The 20,686-nt window shown below is 49.4% G+C and overlaps 1 protein-coding gene across 2 annotated transcripts in view; it reads right to left on the bottom strand.

Moving 5' to 3' along the window:
- The window catches only part of LOC8038030 (SPRY domain-containing SOCS box protein 1), a 98,061-nt gene that overhangs the window by 32,032 nt on the left and 45,343 nt on the right, over positions 1 to 20,686 (bottom strand). The window contains exon 1 of one of the 2 annotated variants that reach the window (XM_029970438.4): positions 1,856 to 2,190. The exons of the other annotated variant lie outside the window; for it this stretch is intronic. Coding sequence (XP_029826298.2) covers positions 1,856 to 2,037 — 182 coding nt within the window. The 5' untranslated portion in view covers positions 2,038 to 2,190. Of the gene's footprint in view, positions 1 to 1,855; positions 2,191 to 20,686 lie in introns of those variants that run through there. 2 annotated transcript variants of the gene reach the window in all.

The following is a 20,686-nucleotide window of genomic DNA, read 5'->3' as shown; positions in this document are numbered from 1 at the left end:
GCTGGACGGGGCAGGCACCGTCATCGGGGGGAAGTGCGAGCACCGCGGCTGCCGCCCATCTGCCCACCAGCCCCGCGGCAGCTGTCGCCGTACGATGCCCCCTAGCCGCGCCCCACACTACACCGGGCACAGGCACAACACAACGCGGAGACCCGGGGAAGAAGAAAGAAAAATCGGACGCCTTGCTTCACAGGGAAGCCTCCTCTCTCCAGAGGGGGGACGGATCGACAAAACCCGACTCTCTTCGTGCAAGCTCCGCACCGTCCTGCTTCGATCCACACGGGATATCCAACCGAAAAGAAAGCAGGGCCTGTTCCGTTTCTTATTCTTTTCTTCTTACCAAAACAAAACTAGCGAAACCCGCGTCCAGCCTAGGCGTATTACAACGTAGTGCCTCGTTGCCGTTTAGGATGCTTCTCCAGAAAGGCACAGCGGCCACTGCAGAACGACAGCGAGAGACGGCCAGGCTGCAGCGAGAGCTCGAACAGAAGCGGGGGTTCACACGCCACAAAGCAGGCAGCGGGTTCGTGCTCGGGTCAAAAATAACCCTCACGGGCAGAAGTTTTGTTTGCAGACGCACGCTTTCGCGGCACGCCAATCGCACACCGCAAGATGCCCCCGCAGCCCATCTCGTGGTGTCACTGACCAGACGTGCAGAGAGAAGCGGCGAACAACTGCCTCGTAAAATGAATCACGGCCAGCGGCGCGATATGATGTCTCGCACGTCCCAGGTAAGCCCGTTCGTCGTAAAAAGGAAATGGCTACTGCGAACGGTAGAGCGCGAACCCCCGTTTGCTTTTCTTTTCTTTTATCTTCTTTTTTTTTTTTTTGTTGATCATTGGGCGAAAGGGAGGAGCATTTGTGCCCGGGCGTGGAGTTCCGTTGCCTATGGCAACGACCGGCGTGCAAAAACAAAACCGCGCCGAACGCACACGAACAGACCGCAACGCACGTACTGTACTCTCCGACGAAGACTGCAGAAAAACGCCTAATGGTCGACGCGCGTCGCTCAAAAAACGCATAACGCTTCCGCCGCTAGCTTGCATGCATGGGGGAGAAAGTCTCAAGAATAACTAACATCCAACACAAGAGGAGCAAAGAGAAACAAGAGCGGGAAAGTTACCCCCCGAGAAACAAAAACAAAATACAAAAACCCAGCCTCCCGCAGGCACCATCCTTCATCGCCGGAGAGATGGGACGACGACTCTCGCGACGCTGGGGTTGCGTCTAAAAACGAAAGCACCGTTCTAAACACTAGAAGAAAAGAAAAAAAAAAAGCGTTGGGTTGCTTCGTTGCTCGTAGTCCAAATGCGTCGACCAGACTCCCGCTACGTCTACGCTCCCAGCCAAAGATAACGCAGAAAACGAAAATGAAGAACACTTCATTCGGGATTAGTCTCTTCACCGTCCAACACACCTATTCCCAGTCACGTCCAAGTACACAACGCGCTAAACTCACTGAGAGGATAAAAACTTCAGGGAGGTCGTTCGCACGTTCCGCCTCCCCAGCGCCAACTTCCTACCTTCCATACCGGTAACGAGTGCGAGCAGGAAAGCGACTCATCCTTTCTCATCCTGTCAATAGGGAGTTTCAGTAGATCGTTCCGATGACCCCGATAACGACACCCGATACCCCGTCGGCGCCTTTGCACATGCGTCGGGTATCGTTATCGGAGATATCGGAACGGTCTACCAAAACTGGGATCGTTCTGGTATCTCGAACACCCGATCCTCCGCCGGCACCTTAGCGCATGCATCGTAACGTTATGGGGTATCGGTATCGTAGCTATAGCAACGATCTACTAAGAGATAAAATAAGTAGCAGCGCGCCGCGCATCTCGGAGGGGGCGCTCACCGGAACCGCTCTCCGAGCTGAAACTGGTGATGCTGCTGCTGGTGATGGTGGTGCGCGATCCGAGCAGCCACGCAGCCGTGCTGCTGGAGCCAGGGCCCCACCAGGGCAGAGGGCGGCGATAGCACGGCCACCGCGTGCACCAACCCGCCCAAATGGGACGGAACCGAGCGTCCCGGCCGCATCGCGTACGAACCCGCGGTTCGGGCAAACAGAACCGACTCCCTCCAACACGGCGTCGGTGTACAGTCCTCTCTCGCTGGCGGCGGCGTCGGCGTCGGCACTCCACCGCAGCTCGGAAGCGGGGCCCGCTTTGCCCAAACAGCGGCGGCGGTGCTAGCCCCTTTCCACCCCGAGGGGCCGTCTCCTCAAGGCCGGGCGGCGCTCTCTTCGTTGCCCGATCGATGCCGCCGGCTGCTCCCCTCTACCCCCCCTTCCCCTTTCTTTCCCCCGTGCTCCCATTCATCTCTCCGACAGAGCCAACACGGCCGGCCAGGGGAGGACGGTGGACTGCGCGCTACGAGCACGGTATCGCACCGCCAAGGGCGGCCTCTTCCACTCGCTCGCGAATAGTCGCGGTAAATTTGCTGCGAGAGGGGGATCTTTTCTCGACGTAACCTACCCTGAGACTAGGCAGAATACAATAACCGATATACAACAACACAAAATCTCAAATTCATTTTCTTTTTTTTTTACTTAGAGTTTAGGTTATGCTGTTCCTTACCAGCTCGACTGCCTACTGTCGCTTTTGCAGTAAAGTTTTAGTAGACGAAATCCGTCGCTGGAGCTGAGTTGCCGGGACGATCCACTCAAGCTCCCTAATATACTCTCAACTCGTTTTCTCGTGGATAGGAAAAGTGATAACAACCGTTTTGCAACTCGAAGGAAAAAAAAAAAAACCCAAAGAGTCACCCCCCCTCGCGTCAGTCTAGCTCATCCGTCCGTGGTTGTTCCTCCGCCGCCCGTCAAAATAGTTAACACAAATTTAAATGTCCTACAAAAAAAAAAAAAATTAAAACACATTATTGCACGCTTTTTTTTTTCTTTTTTTACATAAACGATTAAGGTAATCCTCTGCGCTAAGTGAAAATCAATAACGTTCCGTGAGAAGCGCGCTATTTCGAAAGAGTGACACGGGGCGAATGTCTAGACGTTGGTCCGATTCGTTAAATTCCCACTTTCCCCCACCCGCCTTCCTTTCCCCAAGAAATGCAATATATTATAGAGCGCGTCCTGACAGCGAGCTTTCATCGAGTTTTCTTCGCGCCGGCAATGCTGTAGATTTTGGCATTCGTGCGCACCCACGCTTTTGAACTGCTCAAAACTTATCATAGGAAATGCAGTAATATTTACGCGCAAAAAACGCTTGCGCTCATCAAAAAAAAAAAAAAAAAAGGATACAAAATGGCTAGCTGCCTCTAAATAAGTGTGTGCGCGTACGAAGGCAACCCGGCCTCCCTAGATGGTACCGCAGTCTACGGTTAATTCCGTCCTCCGCTCCAAGTAGCCTCTCGCCTTCTGCCGGACGCAACACTGACGTCAGGCGCGCTTCTAATCACAACCGTCGCCGCATCGTCACCTGGCTCCTGGGCCACTGCCATCTGCGGCGGTCGTGCGTGCGTCTGGAGAGCGCTTGCCAAAGCGGTCAACGCGCGCGCGTAAGCAAACAAAAACCGCTTTTTTTTTCTCTTTGTTCCTGCACGCTCTGCTGCAAATTTAGACTCGTTATGCAGCGGGTTCAGGCTTCCACGAAACTGCTGGCGACGGGCTCGTCCGAAAGCGTCGTTGCGGTCGGCATTCGCGATGGGCCAAACGCTCAGAGTGGCGTCTTTATTCGGATTCGGGCGTCTCGTGAGCTTGGAGCGTGCACGTGCAGCCAAAGCACGACGGAGGGCAAAGAGCGCGAGCTGGAGGCATCAGAAAGAAACGTTCTGCCCTTTTCATCCCGTCAGTGACTAGGGAAGAACACAGTCGTGAGCTGACCGAGCGCACACTCAAATGACAGTCAGCGAAGCTGCTCTCGCGTGGGATATTGGCATTGCCCAACCCGCTAAGCACGTACACCAAAAAAGTGTTTCGGGTGATACTATTCTGGAGCAGCATCATCGCCGAGCACAAAAAATAGGCAGCGATGAAAGTGCTCTTGTGCGCCGTTTTGCGCTCATTTGACCGGTAGCGGCGGGCAATGGCGGTTGCCAGGCGATTTGCAGGTAACGCTTTCCCGTTATTAACACCCCCTCTATCTTAGTACACTTTCGAAACGAAGTAAGGAAACCTTCCCTGAGAGCCCGAAACACCGCGATTTAGTCGATTCTTACGATATAACGATACCCGATACCCGAGCGGCGCCTTTGGTGCATGCGTCGTATCGTTATCGGGGCTATCGGAATCGTCTGTTAAAACTCCCTAAAACGCCAGGAGCTCGAGCGCTAGCCTCGACAATGATTCCTTCCGCAGTGTCTCAATGAACGGACGGTTCATATCTTATCGAGTAAGCCGCCCCAGATCTTAGCACTCTCATCATGAGATCGTGAAGCCTGTCTCCTACTCGTATTCGCACGCGAAAGACTGGAAAATAAATGGCGGTTGCGCAACAAGCCACAAAGATGGCGGTCTGAACTTCAAAAACTGTCGCTAGGTGAAACGCCGCTGTCAGTGACAATGTGTAACACTGCCCTGTATATGGCGTGACCTTTGTGTAAAACGTTTTCGCAAACTCTGATCAAAATTTCGCATACTTAAACGTCCTTCGTGTATATCCGCAGCGCGGTCCGAAAAAGATACCGTTAGGACTGTAAACTCCAGTCGCTAGACATTTGGAGAAAGTTAGCCTTCTGCGCTGGCAATAGGAAGGACGACGACTCAATTTAGCGAGACTTCTCCGACATTGTCGTTAACTTCGGTTCCGCCTGAAAAAACGATTGCCGTAATGGCAAAAATATGTCGCACCAACGTGTCCGTCGATTTATTGCACTCCGCGTCGACTGACTGACAAGAAGCGAAGAAAAATGTTCACTGAGCGATAGCTTCCACCGAACGCGCCAAACACACACCCGGCGCACGCGCATTCTGTTCGAAGCGAATGATGTTCGCGTCTCCCAAAATAGTACAGAAAAAGAAAAAAAAAAAAGAAAGAAACAATCGCGGCCTTGTTTCGATTAATCACCGAACGACCGCAGACTGGCGACCTTGCTGCGCAGGTGCATAGAAGCGCAACACCGAGGGCTGTGGCAACGCTTTCGACGGGAAGCCCGCCAACCCAGTAACGAACAACGCCGTGTGCCCGTCGCCACATTATCCCTGCATGCGCCGTGTCTCCATCAGAGCTAAGTAAGGGCTCCAAAAGCCAGAACGACCTCTGCTACAGCGATCTAAGGTGGCTGAAGCGCTTCGTGTTCGTCTCTGTTTGCGCTTACAAGTTTCCTGGGCACCATGCAACAACCAGATCAAGTCGATCAGTCAACTACGACGTGGAACTCGCAAGAACTTTATTTGTGTGCATGTGTCAACGGGGCTGGACATACATAACTCCCACAGTATTTGTCACGGTCGTCACGTGCTCTTGAGCCTACTTTCACGGCTTCGTCTGTAGGCCATCAGGCGCTGTGAATATTGCCGCGTGCGAATGCGGCATCCTGCGTCCGAGCCGTTACCAGGGGCGTAGCCAGGGCGGAGGCTTCAGCCCCCCCCCCCCCCCCCGAAACAAAATTCCTGGCTACTCCACTGGCCGTTACCAATCGCACAGCGAACAGCGCCGCGCGCGACCACTTTTGAGTCAGCGTAGGGAGAGCGGTAGAGGTCGGCCGCCGATGCACGCTGTTCCCGCGCTTCCGCCAATGTGGTATCCCAAGCAGGCATGCCGACCTTGCAACACACACCGGTGTACCACTGCACTTGAGCTGCGACTGCCGAGGTAGCTGCCCGATGAGTACGCACGACGCCACCGCGAGAGGCGCGCGTACAGGCACCGAGTTAAATCTGCAGCTCGACTCCGACACGTCGCTGACTGAGGTTCGATCCCCGCCAGCGCTCGTCCTTTTTATCTTTCTTTTCTCTGCATGACTGGAAGATTCCAAATGACTCGAGAATCTTGTTGTTTCTTCGAGCTCGAAAACTTCTTGCAAAATGGAGCTTCGCATGGCTGCTTGAGGCAGTCGACCTTCCGTCGCCGTCAAAGTATGTATATGTGGTCTTTGTTGCTTTGTGTTTCTCGGCACAGGTTCGCCGCATTAAACGTTCATTTGAAGTCTTATTAATCGAGTTAATGTTCTTATTCGAGAAAACTGGCGAGCAGCGAATCTGACGCTACAGTTTTCTACTCTAGCCGCTAGGTGCCGTCGATTCTGCGGCAGTCGTCAATGGGCCGCAGGTGGGGCATGGACGCATCGGTGTTGGGCAGTTTACTATAATTAAGATCGCCGAGAAACCCAGGGATCCTGGATTCAACCCCCCTGCCAGTTTCGGTCTGGATGAGCATCGCGTCGACGTGTGGTCACGTACTGCGAAAACACTATAGGCACCCACTGGGGTTGACCAACTTTCCACTGTCTGAACATGTACATACAACACAATTATTATAATTAGGAGTGGACAGACGGGACGCAGCTAGCCACAAGACGTGATCGTCAGTTGTTTCCGTCTTCCTTGCCGTGCTAAAACGCCAACCATAAACCAAACACCGGCAAGACTTTTAGACTTGGGCTAGGTGGCGCAAGCTACCGCCCGTTACCAACGGTACAGCCATTAACATCCATCCATCCAAGATAAGGCGGTGCATGCAAAGTCTCAACTTCGGTGGTGAGTTTCGCCGCCGATGACGGCATACAAAGAATATGACAAAGCGCCGAGGTCGTAGTGTTCAGCACCCACCTGCTTTGCATACTGTACATTGTGCCACACAGTTAGGGCGAACGTTCCAGTTTGGGGTGAGTAAAAAAACTTACGTTCTCGTTCATTTCACGGCAAACACGACTTTCAATCATGATTCATGGCATACCGTTAGCCTGTCCACCTAAAAAAAAAAAATGCTTTGCTTGGCGTTCTCATTTCTGCGAGAATGTAATGTAGCTTGACCGCTCTGTTAACATTCATTGCACGGTGAATTTGACCCCATTAAACACTCGTGTAGCTATTCAGTTTTGCTGAGAAGTACCACACGAAAACAACAATATCGTGACAACAGCCATGTTTATTTTTAAAGCGGCCCATTAGGGTAGCCACCCTTGAAACGTGTGCTGAGCGATCAAGGACTTGAACATTTGTCAATGGTTGTTTTAAATATAAAATCGACAACAGGCAAATATTTTCTTTTCCCTTGGTAACATTAGAATACAATAATTATGAGCACCAGACTTTGTTTCGGTCAAGTTTCGAATGTGTCAATAAAGTGGCGCGTGAGGTCCAGACGTTGCCGCATCTGTGTGGCCGCAACCAGAATGGTGTCGTCCCAATCCGGCTGACGCCTCAATTCGGCTATTGCCTCAATTCGGCTAGAAGTTTCAATTCGGCTGGACGTTCCAGTTCGGCTACATCCTCAATTCGGCTAGAAGTTTCAATTCGGCTGGACGCTTCAGTTTGGCTAAATCTTCAGTTCGGCTACAAGTTTCAATTCGGCTGCATGCTTCAGTTCGGCTAGATCCTTGCTTCAATTCGGCTGGACGTTCCAAGTTGATCAAGCTAGGCATCCAAGCATAAGGTGCCCCCAATTTTTTTAGAGAGACATTAACTATATCTGCATCTTGCCTTAACATTGCAACGTGCAAGCTCAAATCAATAAGTTCAAGCAGCTACGAAGGCTTTAGGCACAGAAACATTTGTGTTTGTGTTGTTTGTTCTGTGAAGCTGCTGTGCAAACACCAGGTCTCTGCTTCAAAGAAATTTATTCACTTGCCCAAAGAATGGATTACAGCAGACCAAAGATTGCTTCTTCCAGTGCTGGCCACTGCTCACGTGAAAGGGACAGGACTCCTTGGCAGCTCCTACGTCGAACTGAGTTGAAGAAAAAAAGAAGATACCTGCATCAGTTATGAGACAAAACAATATGGTAGGGGCTCAATCCAGTGATTTACATCTTCAGGAGGCTAAGGAGAATGTAACAGTATACCTGTAATTTTTTTTCAAGGTCACAAATTTGCCTCAAAATTGGTTAAACACACCAGTAGCTATGACTGACCTCGTAACCAAAACCTTACGTCCGCAAAAAATTGTTTGGCGACATTGAATTTTTAAATTCGGTCCTCATCATATTTTTAAAGTGAAAGTTTCTACTGGCAGTATTAAAAATATGGAGGCTCGGGCAAGCGGTGTTGCATACTCCTCTACATGCCTGCACCTGTCTTTTTAAACAATAAGATTTTTTTTTTGTTATTTTTGGTTTTATCTGGATGCAAGATTATCTAATTCTTTTTTGTAATAAATCTGGACAAGGTTTAGAGACAGTTTTCTTCTAACCTCGAAATCTTTTCAGCTTCAATAACTTCCCTAATTAGTTGGTTATTATTTTTACTTATTACGGGGCAATGTTTTTAGTTCTGCTTGACATCTGCAATCTTGGCAATGTATGCCTTAGTGTCCAGAAGTGATTCTGTTTATGTTGTAGTCGTGTTCCCCTTGTCTATGTGACATCAGTATTTGTGACGTCGGGGTGGGGAGGGGTTGGGTTTTGGCAGTAGAACTTGTTTCCAACTCATTAGAAGAATTTCGATGGCAACAAATAAAGCCTGCGGAACCCCAACAATAGCTCAGCAGCACGAAAGAAATATGTTCCATTCTGTTCTCTGATGTGGTTGTGCTAGCCATGCTCCAAACAAGAGTTTCGAACAAACCATTTGGGCTTCGTAACGTGAAGAGGGGTACAGTTTCTATCATGAAGGAAGCCATTAGCCCGCAGATTTTGTGGGACGAACGAAGGCGGCGGAACTTTCTAGATTTCACACTTCACCCCCGCACAGCCATGCTGCGCGGCACGTTCCCGTGGCACCTACGGCTGTGAGTAGCAAGTATGTCAGGGAGCCTTTAAAAGGGTGGGTAAAACAAAGTTTTTCAGTGACCGAATCGAGGAGACTGATAGCTTAATGTACCGACACTTGGATAAGTAACCCTGTTGTTGTTGTTGTTTACGGGTTTTATGGCACAAGAGCTCCGACGGCCATACTGCGCCAAACTAGGTAGGATAAGTAACCCTGGTTTCCAAGTTTTGTCGTGGGAGAGTTGGTATTAACTGGGGTGTACTGCGAGTTGTAGAGGATCTAGAGTCACACCGCCATATTCAGCTCAAGAAACCTCGTCTAGGCACAGGCAACTCCTTCCGCAATCACTGAGACTATAAATTAATTAATACACTTGTGTCTGGTTATTTTTTCTGTTTCTTTTGACTTTCTGAGAATCGAGAAACTCAGCAAGCAAATTTAATATCTAAATTATTCTGAAAAACTGAGAATTTAATCAAAACAAGCTCTGAGAAACATCAAATTTTCCACAAAGGTAAACTCCAGAAAACACCCTCCAATGCCGCAAAGGATTACATTCTTTTCCCCTGTCTTTCTTCTCCAACATTGTTTCCCTGCTTTTATCAGTCTCGGGTTTTCTAGATTATGATCGACAAAGGATTAATTCTGGAAACACGGAATGCCGCTTATAGTGATGCTGCTATATGTCACGCTAGGGGTAGCCAGGCAGGCTCTGGTGCAGCTTGGTTATGACCTTCCTCGCAAAGGGAAGTTTTGGCATTGCATACGAGGCGATACTTGCCCAAGTCTAAAGGTTACCTTGGCAAGGTTATGGAAGCACCCGTGCTCACAAGTACGGTAACTGCCCAGGTCACCTTGGAAGGTCTCAGCACACGGCAGGCACCACCGTCTGTCAAAGGTATGATGTGCTGCAATGTCTGATGACACAAACTGCAGCAAAACAAAACATATTTTCCTGTGAAACAGTATCCATAGCTGCAATCTCCGTACCGGCACACTGCATGACTAGCTAATCTCATTGTGCACTTCTTTCTACATTAGAAGCACAGTTTAGCCTGAAGGCGTCGGCATATTTCGGTTCCACGTATAAAGTCACTCATACAGATTTACGTCAAACAAACATATTTCGCCACGTCTGTGGCTGTGACAGAAAATACTAAGAAAGGGGAGATAAATCTACGATTGCATGCTTGAAATGGTCAGAAATGGGAGGAAAAAGCCCCGAGACACTTTCCTCCCATTTCTCCTCCTGTGAACAGCAAGGTCGAGGGAGCACACCAGTGGTGCAATCGGTGGTTTGTACGCGGTGCTCGAACGTGATTATTTTACGATGTTTGGATACCATCATTTCAGCCATGTTGCGATTACATCGATACATTAAAATTGTCAAACGCTGATTGAAAAAAAATTGTACCGGCTCGTTCACGACTTTCTCAGCTTTGGTTGCTCCCATTACGGAATAAAGGGTTTGTTCACCAATTAAACAACGCACTCCCGAGCTTCACCTAGTTTGTCACTGAAGGCTTTGTTCGTGTTCGAAGCTAGATCTTTGCTCAAAAAGCACTTTGAAATTACAAACAAATCTACAACGACTCTCAGCAACCCTCGTCTCATTGAACCGCAGCGCAGTTTTCGCCCAAAGGAGCCGCAAGTAACGACTCTTGAGAACAAAATAATTATCTATAAAAGCAATGCATGGTTCCGGCATTTGAGCACAAGGTATTTGACGTCTTTCGGAGAACGCTACAAAAGCTTAGTATTCCAACAAGAGCTTAAACGTAAAAAAATTCCAGTTTTCCTCGTATCTGCCTGAACTGGGCGGAGCCACCCGAACGACCCGACGTATGCAACATCCAAAACATGTGTCGCAAACTGCTGTGTGCAGCACGCCGGAGCAGCCATCTTTCCGACTGTTTGCACGCTGGCTCACATTGTTTCGATGACCTGTGTCTTGCGTTTAACGTTTCGATGGCAGCCTTTCAATTTTAAGAACAAAGCGTCAAGTGCTAGCCTGGCTGTCACTAACACTGTTGCTCAATGCGACAGTGTTCGCATTGAGCACACAGCTGCTCAAGGCGAAGTGCAAACAAGTACGCCCATGACATGCTGGAAAGGACAGCCTGGCGCCTAGGCAGTACGGCCACGCAGGTCCAATCAAAGCTCGCAGGATGCTGTACATAGACTGCGCGACACTGTTAAGCACTAGACACAACAAAGAAATAAATGCACCTTGATCCTACGAGAAAACTCTGATGACACAGAGTATAGTAAGACTTGCGAAGCTTGTAACTGGGTTCATGAGCTTTTAATCACTCCCGCGAAAAACACACCTGCACACAATGTGTCATCCGAATTTACCCATTGGATCAAGGTACATTAAATTTTTTTCCGCTGCCAAATGGAAGGGAAGGTGCGACAACATTATCCTTTTGTCTTACCCTAGCATGAACTAGCTGGTAATGGTACAATTACAAGCGAGTTGCTTTCACTGCTGTCCCTCCTGCTCGAGCTCTCGCACAACCAAACCGCAATTAAACGCAAGGCGCTTGCCCGCACTTGTAGCCACTCCGGCTAGTCCATGCTAAGACGTGACAAAGCATGGCAGGAAGCCTGCCACTACAGCACGTCGGCCGCCGGGCATGACTGGCGAGTGCAAGCGCCACGCGAGTCACATGAATGTTCTGCAATAGCTGCGTGACTTAAAAGAACCCAGATGAAACGCCGTTCGTTGTGCCATTCAGTGGTGCAGGGGTAGGACATCGGGCTCCTAATCAAAAGGCTGTGGGCTCGATCCCCCTATAGGGGAGACATATCATTGATCTTCTTTCATTAAGTGAACCCTATCTTTGCTTTTATTCTCTGTTCTTCTCATTCGACGTGCTTCTGTGACCGACTGGGTAATCCATGTTGATCTACAACAACTGGATCGGTCGTTGCATGCTCTCAACCCTAGATATATAACACAGAGCTGCAAACAAAATCACAAAATTTTCAAGAGCCGCAGAGGGACGGAGGAGGGGGGGGGGGGGGGGGGGGGGCCGCGGCAGGTTTTTTGTTTAGAGCAATAAACGAAACTCAAACTAATTTCGGTCTATCTTATATGAGTCAAAAGCAGTCCAATTGTGCGTAAGGCAGCAGTAGCACATTTAAAACGCGTTTCATTTCTCTTTTTGGGGAAGTGCTCCAAAAGAGAGGGGAGGGGGGGGGGGGAGAGAAAGGAGGGATAAGGGAGGGAGCGGCGAGCCGCACTTTAACACGCGGAGAGCCGCAGCTTGGCCACCCCTCTACTAGGGCATCGCCATGCGGTTCTCAAAGAGCTTGGGAACGGCCTTTCCCTTTAAATTAATTCCTGGCATTGTATACTAGGCGATACCTGCTGTAGTCTATGGGTTACCTTTGCAGGGAGATGGAGGCATCGATGATCACACGTACGGCAATTGCCCATGTCGCACATCATCAAGGAAGGTCTTCATGAAGCAGGCAACTTGTCCTGTCGATGGAGACCCAAACATATCCTGCATATGTGGGTAAAGTGCCTAAAATTTAATTTAATTACAACTACAACTACTTCTCTCCAAGAGCATCATGACATCAAAGCTTGCCGCTTTCCATAGATGAACTCGCTAGCACAGCCTGGCCTTTTTCGGTCGGCCAGGGTGCCGAGAGTGTTTTGTACCGACCCGCCACACGCCCTCAAAGTTGAACTTGTGTCTTACTCAAATTTCGGAAGAGAAGCCTACTACCAAGTATGATAGAATTGTAGCAGGGGATCATGATGTTAGCTCCGTAGCCCCCGCAACCCAACCTCCATTATCGCCAGCCCCTTTGCCGTCTACTTCATCGCCCATCATGACTACCCGTCATCCCTTGTGGTTGATGCTTGTTCGTAGGGAAGGACTGGCTGGCACTGCTGGGCTCTGCGCCGCTACTCATCCCAATTCCCAAATGGAGACTGCGGCCAGGGGTGGAACTCATGAAATGTGCTTGGGAGCAGCCACGGGAGCAGCTAAAACAGCTGTTTTGGAGCAGGTTGGGAGCAGCTAAAACTACACTCTGGAGCAGGCTAGGAGCAGCTCAGATCAGTTTTCATTGCACTCCAGCTTGTGTCTTAGACAAGCACGGGAGCAACTTCAGTTGTGCTTAGCAGCCCAGATAAACATGAGTGGTTAGGGACCTAGGCAGATGGGATAACAGTGTAACAGATGCGAAAACTTGGAACTTTGTGAGCCTTGATATTTTCTGAGTGGCTTTCAGCTGCTCAAAATGCAAACCAGCACCGCTTATCGCACAGTCCACACGTCCTCGACAGAGTGATTTTATGTGCGAACCACGTGACGTGCGTAAGCAACGAACGTGCAGTTGCGCGGAAGAACAGGGAAACAAATTTCGAGTTTCTCATATTGCGCAACTCAATATCGGAACAAAATTCGAGTTTATCCTATTGTGCAACTCAATATCGAAGCAGCAGACTACGATTAACGGAGTTATCGTATTCGAAGCGATAAGCAGAAGCAAGGTTAACGTATGCCGAGCAGATCTACCGCTCGCGTGAGAGCTGCTGGCCGGCAAGGTTTCAGATCTATCAAATCACGATTTATCTTGCAGGAATGCGGTTGCAACTTCTAACGATGAAGTGCTCAAAGGAATCTTTTGCTCATTTGTTTTCAACTGACTGACGTCCGGATCCCGGGCTTCGGAGCCTCAGGCAATCTGACGCTTAACGACTCGACCTTACCTCGACCGACTTGTTTAACCGCTTATGGTTGAAGAATAACAATCCAGAGGCAGATGATGTAGCGCTTGGAATCCGAACCCCGAGTTTTTTTCGCACACTTCCTACTCGGCATACACAGGGAGAATAAAGAGAAAAAAAGGATTGCAAGGCCGACCAAGCTAAACGCGATCATTGTTGTCAATCGAGTCGATAGAAACCGAAACCAAGACAAAATACAATTTTTTTGGCGCACGTTTTCCAATTTGGTGCATAATGGCGCGAGGTATTGACTGTGGCGCAGTTTCCGAAACATGGCGCAGGATGGCGCAGACAAATGCGTCTGGCGCAAAATGGCGCAAATGGCGCAGCCGTTCCACCCCTGTGCGGCTGACCGATGACATCTGTCGTCTGCTTCCTTTCTTCGGTACTTTGCTTCGGTTAAGGAACTGTTTTTTGCAGATAGTATAACGTGTTGAAATCGCTTACCTACTAATTTCAACGGCAATTCATCTTGGAAGTGCCCGCGCAAAGCTGGTGCCGCGATGTGTGGTGATATCAAACGCAGAGAGTGCCTGAAGAATTTTGAGGTTGCTCAAACGATTTGTGGATATGTTAGGACGCACTTTATGACGAACAAATCAGCGGCAAGCGGCTCATAGTCAGATCTTCTAAATTGCTGATTGCGACACTTCCCTGATGACTTGCTAAGTGCTTGGATATGGTCAAAAAACTTCGAGTGAAACCTATTCCTTCAGACTACGGATACGGAAGGCTCCGCTTCTCAGGGCGCGATGACCCAGGTCCCCTCTACAGCCCATCGAGACTTTGGACGGCGCTCGAATGCGTGCTCAGAGTGCAGTCCAGTGTTACTTTAGTGCCATCGGACGGCACTCAGATACAACCTGGATTAAAACAGTTCGGTTTTATTGTTATTGCGGTCACTGTGTAGGTCACTCACTGAGGTGAAGAGGAGGTGAGACGGGGTCCAGTCACCGCCGCGATCAACGACCGAAATCCAACGGTTCCGCAACTTGCTGACCCTTGTAAAACCAGGAGAACTGCCCACAAATTCACTTTACTGCGAATTGTATTATGCTGTGGGACTGAACAATGAAATGTAATGCCTGCGGAAGAATAATCTCAACGGTCCTTGTAGTCGCGCACACTGCAAAGCCCCATCCTGGCCCCTCCGACGCGCGATGCCACATACTTTCAATTCCTAGAGCTCGCCTGTTCATCGCAGTTCGCCCAGTCTGCCGCTCACGGCAGCGCTCGCTATATCCCATCCGTTCTGATAAAACCCACTAGACAGAACGAGTGAACGGGTGTGGTTTCGGCAAACGTAGTGTCTAGAAAACTGTCCGACGGCACTCTTGCAGAGCGTTCAAATGCCATCCGACGGTACTCCACTCGCGCGTTCAAGTGGCGTCCGAAAGGCTCGTATAAAACGAGTTCTCAAAACGACTTTTACGAAGGGGAGTGTGGCGTATTGGTAAGATGTGTCACATAAGCACGTGATGTCGGGTTCGATCCCCACTGCGGGCTTACTTTATTGTTTTTGTTTTCTCGAACATTTTATTTTGCCGACGCATTTGGCGATATGTACATTTATTTTTTTTACCATTAACACAGGAAAAAAACGAATGTTGTCGCCGAAATTTCGCTGAACGAAATAGCATGGTACTTCGTTTCCGGAGGTGCATCGGGGAAAGCGGGGCTCGGTTTGGACGCCGCGAAGCGGCGTGTACGACAGGGCCAAATGGGTCAATAGCTTTGTAATTAGCAGCCGCATACTGTCGCCGCGAAGCGGCGTGAACGCAGGCGGGGGTGTGTGTTAACGAGCTCCCCAGTGATACACGCGCCGTCCGACTCCCGGACGGCACTTGTAGGCGCGATTGGAGTGCCGTCGGGCGGCACTGTAGACACAGCCTTCGGAAAGTGCTTTGTGGCCCCTTCCCGAACTTGCGCTACCATGCTTTCGTGGATACTCACCCTTGATGAACGAACTGTGAAGTGGGACCGGTCAGTGATTCGGTATTACTTTCGCTGCAATCGGAGGCGTTGATTTGAACCGCTCGTGCCGTCGGGCGGCACTGTAGACACAGCCTTCGGAAAGTGCTTTGTGGCCCCTTCCCGAACTTGTGCTACCATGCTTTCGTGGATACTCACCCTTGATGAACGAACTGTGAAGTGGGACCGGTCAGTGATTCGGTATTACTTTCGCTGCAATCGGAGGCGTTGATTTGAACCGCTCGTTCTCGAAATAGGAGCCTTGTCTTGAACAAAACCATCCAATAACTCAAAGGCCGCAACCACGTCGCAGACAACGCTCCACCTGCCCCACATGCGTTGCGCCATCTTGGGTCCCAGTGTTGCCAGGTGAGGAAAACAAAAATCAGTGGATACTGGATAGAACTCTATCGAACTCCCTAAAATCAGTTAATAAAATTATACACTTTTTTTACTCCGAGACTAATCTTTTAGCAAATATCATAAGCTATAAAACAGCAGTTTAGATAAAACTGTATTCCCAAATTGAGCTATAATTAGTATTATTTTTATTGCGTCACTCTGCTGCAATGTCCGACGGAAATGTTTTAACGTCCAAAAGTCGGTTTGATTGTATCAACTATTCCGATGACTTGACTCAACGCTGCAATACAAAAACCCAAACTCCTCTGCGTGAAAACGGAACTACGTGGATGCCAGTTGCAAAACCTCTTCGTGGTCTGGAAACACTGTACGGGCGGCCGTCTTGAGTTTCGGTGTCTCCGCATTTCCTTCTAGGGCATGGACGCTCCGCCACTGAGTGCGATTCGGAAATTTTATTGTTTTCTGACTTCCGACCGATCACCCAACGTGGCCGAAGAGCTAGGCCGTCATGCGCTTCATCTCTGAGGACACTCTTTTTCGATGCGAACACCGATGAAATCGTACTGTTTAGCGGTAGACTGCCTACCGTGTTACATGCGACTCAATTTTTTTTTTTTTGTTGTTGTTGTTGTTGTTGACAAAAGTGTTTTATTATTTATTTTTTTTAGAAAGCTCTGTGTTTAAATGGAAACTGTGCCCTGGGAAATATTTTTCAGACGTTGCAAGAGCTAAATTGGTTTCAGATAGGAAAAATTGGGTTGTGTGTGTGTTTATACAGCCTAGAACTTGGTCTGCCTCACAGGGACGACGAGTCTCCCAGCTGTAGATGAGCAATTTAGCCAGTGCAGTACAATCGCTAGCCTGGGGTCTTGAACGTGCACCACGCAGTAGTGATACACGACCGCACGCCGGTACGATGCTCATCCAAAAGATAGCACTTCCCTCAAGCACAGTTGACGGATGTTTCGCTATTATTGAAGATTTGTTCAACCCTGGCAGGTTAACTGCATTGACTTTCTCAAGACTAAACAACTTTTTTTTCACCTCGGCTGCGAAAAAAAAAAAAAAAAACGATGTAAAAAAATGAGTGTGAAATGAGGTTGGCACCACCCGTGTTGCTCCACTCGACGTCCGCCACGTAAGTTTTCGCCGCCGCGGCCGTCGAATTTTTAGCCACTGCGATAGCAAAATCCCTTCTCCATGAATGGTGAGCAAACAGACACGTAGTCTGTGTCTGTTATGTTTTCTATTCAAGAATATTTCAACAACAAACTTCTGTTTTGTTTTAGATGTGTTTTACAAAGCTCGTTTACCGACGCCAGACAAAGTGTATGGAAATCGCTGCAAAGCAACGAGGTTGTTTTAATGGTCCAGGCTAAGGTGACGGAGGCTGATGGCGCGTGCTCTATTTTGGTTTTCTTAGTTGAAATATTTTTATCCAGTAGCGCGCGTGTATAGAGGCTGTTGTGTCGCTTTATGTAGGCACGCTCGCGTCCTCGCCAGACGACATGGCGCCGCTTTAAGTTCCATCGCCGCTCCGCCATCATTACTAAAGTCCCTCTATCCTGGGAAAAGTTGTGGCATTCATTGCTGTTGAAATGCTCGAGACACGTGACACGCGCCCCTTCTGGGAAGAACATGGCGTCTGAAATCTCTCTCGAATCCCGGACAAAAGCTCACCGGACAAAAGCTCACCGGACAGAAGCTCACCGGACAAAAGCTCACCGGACAAAAGCTCACCCATGTTTTCACAGACCCGGACAAAAGCTCACCCATATTTTCACAGACCCGGACAAAAGCTCACCACGAGAAAATTTCATGTTGGTCTTAACACGAGTGCGGACAACTTAGGTGCATGCGTGCGACACAAAAAGGCAACGATAAATTAAATCTGACAGGCGCATGGTTTGTTGATTTTAGTAGAAACAAGTTTATTTATCGATTGGTTAGAAGCGAATGCAGTGCCCCACTAGCTCCAGCAGTCTTGGTAGATCTCGATGTACATGCAAGCCCTCGCAAATATTTCTAAGACGATTCTGCAGGTGCAGAGTAATTTTTCGCACCCGATTTACGGTGGGCTCACCTCTCCGGGCTTTTGTCAATGCCGTGGCAACGAGCGCCTGATTTTGCTGTAGGCATTCAATCAGCCTCAAGACGCTTGGATAGGCGTGGCCGACGGGCTTCTGGAACCCGGTACTCTATCTTTCGCAGGTGTTGCTCATCCGGTCTTTATCTTGAAGAGTGGTGTCGTACATATTCCACCGTACCGGGGGGAACTCCGGTCGCCGTCGGCGCAGAGTCAGGCGAAGGGAAGAATTCGCTCTGGGTGCCGCCGCAGATGGAACAGAAGCCTAACGGAAGCGGCCGTTGAAATACGTGCAATCAAAATAGCCCAGCAGGTAGCGATGTCACTGGTAGACTTTTCCCTGGTGGTCAGTTCTTGTAGAACAAGCTGTGGTGGAAGGAACCCGAGCCTATCTAAAATCCCGCACAATTTTTTTTTAAATTGGTCATCTGTCTTGTACTTTTCCAAAAGGCCGAACTCCCGTTCTTTCAAAGTATTTTTAAAAAATTCTCAACTCAATGTGGATGAGGTACAAGTTCTCCTAAAAATGGTCCAATGTCCATTGCGTCCGCACTTTATTTCAGCCCGTGTTTCGCCCGGATAGTAAAAAAAAAAAAAGAAATCGAGGTGAGCTTCTGTCCGGGTCTGTCAAAAAACGGGTGAGCTTTTGTACGGGTCTGTCAAAAAACGGGTGAGTTTTTGTCCGGTGAGCTTTTGTCCGGTGAGCTTTTGTCCGGTTACCATCTCTCTCAGTGCTGCGCTGTGCCGCCATGATCTTCCCAAGACCTGCACGTTGCACTTGCCTCGTGCATCGACGCGCTATGCGCTACTTCTAAAATATGAAGGGGCTTTTATCATTACTAAAGACCCTTATGTTAAAAAAAAGTAGCGCAAGATGCGTCGATACACGCGGCACGTGCAACGTGCAGCCCTTGGGAAGATCATGGCGGCACAGCGCAGCACTGAGCTAGATTTTAGACGACATGTTCTTCACAGAAGGGGCGCGTTGCACGTGTCTCGAGCATTTCCACAACATTGAATGGCACCACTTTTCCCAGGATAGAGGGTAGGGTGCCTTCATACAGTTTCGCCACGTCTGTCTTACCCCCCATTCACACTGGAAGCGGATCCGCGTTCGCGAAGCGGTTGCGAAAGCGGTTGTATAAAGATCCAGTGCAATTGCACGCGCATTTGATGTCATCGTGTGCGCGTGCAATTGTACTGAATCCTTATACAACCGCGTTCGCAACCGCTTTGCGAACGCGGATCCGCTTCCAGTGTGAATGAGCCCTTAGGGTGGCGGCATCTCGGCCATTTCTATGCCCAGAATGCGCGCGCTTCGATCTCGTTCGGAGCGAGCGCTTAGCCCTGCCCGGCGCTTTGGCGCAATTTTAAAGGGGCGATGCAACGATATTCAATTGGAATGTTTTTCACTTTACACGAGCTCACTGGCACAAGTGGGACTCAAGGATACTCGCACGCAACGCCACTGACCGAACACACCTTTGTAGCGCTGTAATTTCGAGGAAAAAACCGAGCGTTTTCATTCATTCTCTCCTTCGCAAAACCTGATGACGTAGCTGGGCGGTGGCAGTCCCGCCCAGTGACGATATTTGAATGCGGCTCATAGATTGGACCCGAGCATTGCGTGGGCACTTGATTTGGGCTCGAGAAGCTCGAGCTCGAAAAGCATTAGCTCGAGAAGAATTTGGGTAATATCCTGCGTCCAATCGCTGCAATGACGACAACAGCCTAACCATAACAATGTCTGGAACTCAGCGCGTGTCCTGTGCCTTGCCAACCCCAGCGCACGGCTATGATCAACATTGGCGGCATATAATAGGCTCCAGATCACGGGGCCGCTTGTTCTGGCTGCGAGTTGAGGGGGTGAACGGTGCTCGTTTTTCTTTATTTTTTTTTCTACGACTTCGATTGCGTGTGGTGAAAGACGAACGGGTATTTCCCGGGTCATTAGCGTTAGGGATCCGTTTTAAGCGCTATTTGCGCAAATACAAAAATCGTTGCATCCAACCCCTTAAAGGTCATTCGGCATGCGCAGGCAGTTTTCAATACAACAATGAGTGTCTTCGCCCTATGACAAACGCACATTGAGGCACCCTAACCGCTCATTCACACTGGAAGCGGATCCGCGTTCGCAAAGCGGTTGCGAACGCGGTTGTATAAGGATTCGGTACAATTGCACGCGCTCTTGATGTCATCGAGTGCGCGTGCAATCGTACTGGATCTTTATACAACCGCGTTCGCAACCGCTTTGCGAACGCGGATCCGCTTCCAGTGTGAATGAGCGGTAATAGAGGGGTGGTTCGCGCTCCCTCTACCCGGACAAAGGCGCCCCGCAAAAGATTGCAGCACTGATCTCTAATCGATGACATAGCAGAACTAATAGAGCAACGCTGCTGAGCAGGCAAAAGGCAAAAGTACAAGACAGCGAGATTGAAAATCTTTGAAGCGGATCCGTTCACCAATCATAATTAATCGAGCCGCGCTCAAATTTGATGTCACGTGCAGTTGTTGATCATGAGTCAGACCCACGGGTCAGACCACTGATCAGTGATGAGCTAATGTTCCTTGGTATTCTGTAACCCGTAAAAAAAACGTACTCCCCCCCCCCCCCCCCCCCCCTCCGCCCTTCTTCCGCTGCCACTTAATGCTGGATGTAGCTCGTTTCTGGACTGCGAGTGCCGCAAGTTACA

Source organism: Ixodes scapularis, unplaced genomic scaffold (genome assembly GCF_016920785.2).
Source record: "Ixodes scapularis isolate PalLabHiFi unplaced genomic scaffold, ASM1692078v2 PGA_scaffold1__304_contigs__length_218370807, whole genome shotgun sequence".
Classification (NCBI taxonomy): Eukaryota; Metazoa; Arthropoda; class Arachnida; order Ixodida; family Ixodidae; genus Ixodes; species Ixodes scapularis.
Note: the sequence above shows the minus strand (reverse complement) of the source record. Positions and strands in the feature narration are given on the sequence as shown.